General features: G+C 38.9%; 1 protein-coding gene across 1 annotated transcript in view; it reads left to right on the top strand.

The window, feature by feature from the left end:
• The first annotated feature begins 2,917 nt into the window (after positions 1-2,917).
• Positions 2,918-6,271, top strand: part of ABCB5 (ATP binding cassette subfamily B member 5) — a 36,099-nt gene continuing 32,745 nt past the window's right edge. The window contains exons 1-5 of the mRNA XM_026843003.1: positions 2,918-3,008; positions 4,065-4,152; positions 4,274-4,322; positions 5,367-5,520; positions 5,979-6,045. Of these exons, the coding sequence (XP_026698804.1) occupies positions 2,960-3,008; positions 4,065-4,152; positions 4,274-4,322; positions 5,367-5,520; positions 5,979-6,045 (407 nt within the window). The 5' untranslated portion in view covers positions 2,918-2,959. The remainder of the gene's footprint in view (positions 3,009-4,064; positions 4,153-4,273; positions 4,323-5,366; positions 5,521-5,978; positions 6,046-6,271) is intronic.

Genomic DNA, 6,271 nt, shown 5'->3' with positions numbered 1-6,271 from the left:
TAGACTGGTTTATCTATGCATGGGAACTCTGAGGCTTTTTGTTCGCAAGCATAGAGTGTGTAGAGGAATGGATCTGGATTGCAGTTGACACTTTATTGCTACTGTGTGTGAATAACTGATAATGAAGCTTTGAAAAGTGAACGTGTCTGTGTTTCAGAGGTACGAAATGCTCCCTAACTGCCAGTAAAATCCCAAGTAAAATGTGTGGGTACTTAACAGCTCCGAAAACTGGTCCAAAAGGTTTTTGAGTTCATATTACATCCATTCTTCTACTTTGCTATCTATGTGTTCTGTCAGCCCCACACCTATCATCAAATCCAGCATTTACTTTCTAGGCAGGATGATCCTGTTTAAAATTTTTAATGTGATGATAGTTTCTTCTGAAATAACAGTTAATCACCTGTTTTAACAAAAACTGAGACATGGTGAGGAGTTGTTCTCGCTCCCCTTTTGATCGATAAGAAAAAAACCTATTGCCTTTGGTGAAGGAAATACCACATAAGCTGTGAACCTTGGAGCTGGGACAGGGAAATATTTCAGCTTGCTGTTCTGTCTCTTCTAAAAAAGATTCTTCATGGCAGCAGAAGTTAAAGCTTTTTATTAATTTTTTTGGAACAGAGAACACAGCCCTGGATGTGCGTTACGCAGGCTTAATGCTGAGTCAGTAACATAAACCCTGGATAATGCTAATGCGATCAGACAGTACTAAAAAAAGTAATAGTTCTGACATGTAGGAGTTTGAATCTAATTGAACATAGTGGGTCCCAGTGGGCAGGAGATGATGATGCCTAATAATGCCTTTTCTTCTGAGGTTCTTTCAGGGCATCATAACATGTAAAATGTAATCTGAATTCTGTGGGGAAGAAAGAAAAGGGAAGCTTAAACTGGGCTGAGTTCTGAACTTGTTACTTGTAATAACTTCAGTTTAGTAACTAGTTTAATTACCTGGGATTCAGCTTTGGGATAAGGGCATTTGAGCGGATGGACAACTAAGAGTTTATTTTTCATAAATGGTAAAGGCGTTGCTGGAAGTAAATGATACAGCTGAAGAACTGTTAATTTTAGTGTTGTGCAGAAAATCTAAATTTTTTACCTGATTTCTTTAGATGAAAAAAAAACAAAAACCACCCAACCAAAAAAAAAAAAAAAACAAAAAAACCAACCAACAACCAAACCTCTGAGCTAACCCAAAGAAGAAACAGTGTTCCTTTTGTCCTAACAAAAGCCCACCGAAATTGTGGGGAAGAGGTGGGAACTAAGCGAGCAAAATGTGGTTATTAGCTTCTCTAAAACCAATAATTAATTTAGCTAGCTTTGATCTTCATGTCGTTTAGAACAGGAAATGAAAATACTTCTTTTTAACAATTCTTACTTTCAAATTCACCAGCATGTCTTTAAGATGAAATTCACGGAATGCAGTGAAGCCATTCCCCAAATCTGGTACGACTTTGCAGAGAGCTTTTGCAAGCCTGAATTTTTCACTCTATACAAGTGACTCTTCTCCAAATCCCCCCTCACCTCTGCTTATCAGCAGCGTTCTCTAAAAAGTGTTAGTAACGATGAGACTCAGGGACTGAGGCAAAACTCTGATACCGGGGCGGAGCCGAGGGCAGGAGCCGGCCGGCCGACATCTCCCCGCGGACTCCTCTTCCTTGGCGTCTCCTGCCCGGCTGCGGCCCCGACCTTCACCTGAAACCCGAGCCGCGGGCGGGAGGGCGGTGCCCGCCGCTATAAAGCCGGTGGCCGGGGCGCGGGGGGCCCGCCCCGTGGGACCGCACCGCACGCTGTGAGGGGTCGCGGTCACCCGCACCTATGGGCCCAGCGTGGTGTAAAGGTAAGCTGAAATAACGCGAGGGGAAAAAAGCAGACAGAAATCTATCAAAAAAAAATATTTTTTTTTTTTAATGTCAGGTTGATTATGTGTTTTGTTATCGTTATTCTTTTAGCTTTCATCAAATTCATGTCTGGTTTGTTTGGTTTGGTTTTTTTTTGTTTTTTTTTCTTTTTTCTCTAAGTCTGGATATGAGATACATCAAGAATAGCCTAGGGAAACTTGGAGCATCAGTCATTTACTGCATCTAAATCTTGCTTGATTTGTGTATGGCGTATTGCGCACGTGTATCTTTAGTCTTTATTGTTATAAACATGACCATGTTACGTTTCTTATGACAGGCTGAGAGAGTTTGGGTTGTTCAGCTCAGCTCAGAGGAGGCTCTGGGGAGACCTGATAGCGGCCGGTACCTAAAGGGGGCTACAGGAAAGATGGGGAGGGACTATGTATCAGGGAGGGTAGGGATAGAATGAGGGGTAACAGTTTTAAACTGAAAGAGGGAAGATTTAGATTAGATAAAAGTAAGAAATTCTTTTCTGTGGGGGTGGTGAGACACTGGCACAGGTTTCCCAGAGAAGCCGTGGCTGCCCCCTCCCTGGTAGTGTTCAAGGCCAGGTTGGACGGGGCTTTGAGCAACCTGGGCTAGTGGAAGGTGTCCCTGCCCAGGGCAGGGGGCTGGAACTGGATGGTCTTTAAGGTCTCTTCCAACCCAAACCATTCTGTGATTCTATAATGATTGTTCAGTAAGTTTTAATCAAACATAAGATAATGAGTCAAATCCTCTATTCTGTAATAGCTCATCCACAATAATTTGTATATGAATGATCTAGGGATTTAGCATAAAAGGCTACAAAACAGTCTACTGAGTTAGGTTCCATGACAGTAGTTTGCACTGTTCTTAATATCCCATTAAAAGTAGTTCTTTATCATGCTCTTACGTCTTTTCTTTAGTCATAATATTTAAGTAGGACAATGTTGAGACCAAAATGTAATGAGTCATGGAAAAACCCACAAATATTTTAATGTAGACTATTTAAATATCTACTATTTATAAATGTTTTGGTGCTTTTTAAATGCAGGTTTTGATTAATGTGACTTTATCTTATAAGAATACAACAAAGCAGAACAATGAAGGACTCTTTTGAAAATCCCACAGAAAAACACCTCTCTGATGCTGGTAAGCCGCAGGTGTGAAAGCTATATGTATGTTTGAGGAATATATTCCACAGCTCCAGATCTAATGGTGCATTATAAGTTTTTCCTGATTGCCATAGTGGTTTTAGAGGATATAATACAATGAGTTTCCAGTGAACTGAAGCCACTGCCTAGAAAGTGTTTATGCATGAATCATTCCCCCAAGTTCAACAGAATTTATTTACACAGGTAAAACTAGGTGGGTCCTAGCCTGTGCATGAAAATGTTTCTACGATAAGCTCAGTAAGGTAGAAGCCCATTATTGCCTTCAAATGGTTGTCTAAACCAGCCTTTGTAGACTGACTGACATTAAAAACAGTATGTGCAAAATTCTATTCATAGTGAGTCAGGTAAATATAAATTGGGGGTGACTGGTGTGTGGAACTCTTTCCTCCTGATGTGATTCACAGCTGGCTCCCTACTGTGGTTGCTCATCAGTCTTTTTATGCATTTATTGCATCTGATTTTATGCATTTAGAATTATAAGCTTTGTGGGGTAGGATTCCTCTTTTGCATAGCTTTCTAAAACCCCTAGCACAAAGGAAGGGGGATGTGTGGCAACTACTGCCATACAAAGAAATAATGGAGACAATTATTACAGGCAAAGACATGATTCTTCAGTTAACTCGCATCTATTTCATGTTACCTACAGCAGTTATAACCTTCACTATAAGCAATTCCACTTATTTCTTGGGAGTAGGGTTTCTCCTTGTTTGCATTCAGTTGTGTAGGTGTTTGCAGAATTAATTAGTTTGTGCTTTTAGTCTTTGATATCCTTTCTGTATAAATATATTTTAATTATAAAAATTAAGTTTGCTTCAATCTCAGAAATGGAGGTGGAAACTTTTTTTCTGGAGTAGAGAGGAGATGAACTGAAAATAAGTTTCAAGAAAAATTCATGAAGCTGTTCCAAGAACATGAGAAAAAGTAGCTGTTAAGCTCTAAATGCAAAAGAATCAGCAGGGAAAGTTGCAAGAAACTGGTACAAAAGATGGGTAATTATGTTTAAAAAAAAAAAAAAAATCTTTCTATTTCACAGAATCTGCAGCCAAGGGATATGACAATCCTTCTTTCCAACATGAAGAAAATCTTGAACAAAGTGACCAGTTAAAGCCCAAGAAAAAAAAGTAGGTGTTCTTTGAACTTAACACATTGGCCTCTGGTGTATTGTATGTATGGGGAGGTGGAGTTTAATATGGCTTTGCTAGAAAAAACTCATCTTAATTAGTCTTTTGTATTTTCCTCTAGGAAAGAAAATGAGAAGCCAGAAAAACAGATGGTTGGCATTTTTGAATTGGTTAGTATCCAGTTTGATGGTCTGCTTTGTGTTTTCTTTTCTTTATTTGTCATTATGAGTTGTTTATGAATTGCAACTAATAAGCAATCAAAAACTGGAGAAGAAGCCTGAGACCTATTGATGCTAGACCTCTTAAAATTTGGCCTGTTAGGTCAGATTCCCACCTCAGAATATTGGTTGCACTGACAGCAGTGCAACCTTAGTGCTGTTGGAGGATGAAGCTCACCCCTGCTGAGGCTGATCTAGGCATATATACTGCACAGGCCCTTGCCTTGGCTCTATTTACAAGGGTTTATTCTGTGTTTGACATCTGAGGGATCTGCTCTGTGAGAGAACCAGAGGTATGGTTTGGGTCAGTTTTCCATACAACAGCTATTCCCAAATAACTCTTACACATGGACGTGCTTATTCTGGAACAAGAGAAGTTTTATTCTTCTCCAATTTATTCCATGTCCATTTACACTTTGGAAGAGGGTTAGGACAGTCAGGAATAAAATGTTCTGATTTCAGATTAACCACATCCAGGAATAACTATGGTAGTTTAAATTCACATCCTTCTATAAACCAAACAAATGTCCGAGGGTAGACAAGCCTTAAGATACAATCTCTGCTGCAGACATGTTCTACTGATAGATATAACCCAGGTGCTGGTCAATAACTCACTCTTGTTTACATTTCAAAGGCATTATCTTAGTAAATATGTAACTTACTGGAACACAAAATGCAATATATTTGTACAGGGAAGATCATCGCTTAGAAACATGTAGGACATACACTTTGGGTTTTTTCCCTGCTGAATTAAGGAAGAACCATGTGTCCTGCCAATATTCTCTTAGCAGCCTTACTGAGTACTGATTTAAAGATGTGTGGGACCTACTACAAAATTCTTATGTCCTCAGTTTACCCCCCACTTGAAGTGAATACTTAGACTTAGAATAGGTAGGTAGAAATAAAGCATGTGTTGTGAGTCTGCTATATTGTAACAAATATGTGAACTGTCAGGTATAACAATTATTTTTTTCCTTTTTTTTTATGCTCACATAGTTTCGTTATGCTGATTGGGTGGATGTCCTTTTGATGGTAGTTGGTTTGGTCTCAGCTGCTGCAAATGGTACTGGATTGCCGCTTATGATCATTGTGTTTGGAGAGATGACAAACAGCTTTGTGCTAAGCGGCCTGAAATCAAACATGTCAGAAGGTATAAAGTTAAAATTAAACTTCTCTACATACCAGTTATGTTTTGCTACAGGAGCTGAGATTTTTTTTTTTCCCCAGATTAAGCAATGGTGCACATCTAAACAAGTATATAATGAGCAAAATTCATCCTGCTGCAAATGACCCAATTGTTTTAATCAATCTTTAATGGCTAGACCAGGACATAAGCAGTGCGTTGTTTGGGCTCTTTATGAATGAACTTAACTTTGGCGAGATAGTAAGGGGCATGACCACCTTCTGTATCTTCAGTTATCAGGCACTAGTTACTAGAAGTTCCTTAAAAATTAACGTGTGTTTGCCAAATGATTTTGTATTTTGCAAAGCTTCACTTGCAAAATACAAAATATTCCTAAGCTGATGACCCTAGGTTGCCATGATTTATTTTCTACATATAATACTTCCACAAATATGACGACAATTTTTTTTTTTCCTCCCCAACAGATGCTTCAGTAAATAGTTCCAGCTGTCCATCAATTCCAGGCGTAGATATAGAAGGTGAAATGACAAAGTAAGAGTCTTTGTAGTTATTCTGTTAACAGAGTATTGGGGGGTTTTCTTCTACTGTGTTATCCCTTTGAGCAGAAGCCAAATGTTTGTCTTCTCAAAAAGGCTTCCTAATGTGTTCAGGCTTCAGGATTTATTTTGATACAGTAAATGAAGTCTAATTGTTGCTTTTTGTGTGTGAATGACTTTTTTCACAAGATAGGTCATATGGCCTTTTGTTCTCTTATCAC

This window comes from Athene cunicularia (genome assembly GCF_003259725.1).
Source record: "Athene cunicularia isolate RWA chromosome 2 unlocalized genomic scaffold, athCun1 chr2_part1, whole genome shotgun sequence".
Taxonomy (NCBI): Eukaryota; Metazoa; Chordata; class Aves; order Strigiformes; family Strigidae; genus Athene; species Athene cunicularia.
The sequence above is the reverse complement of the archived record's forward strand: the minus strand, read 5'-3'. Positions and strand labels throughout refer to the sequence as shown.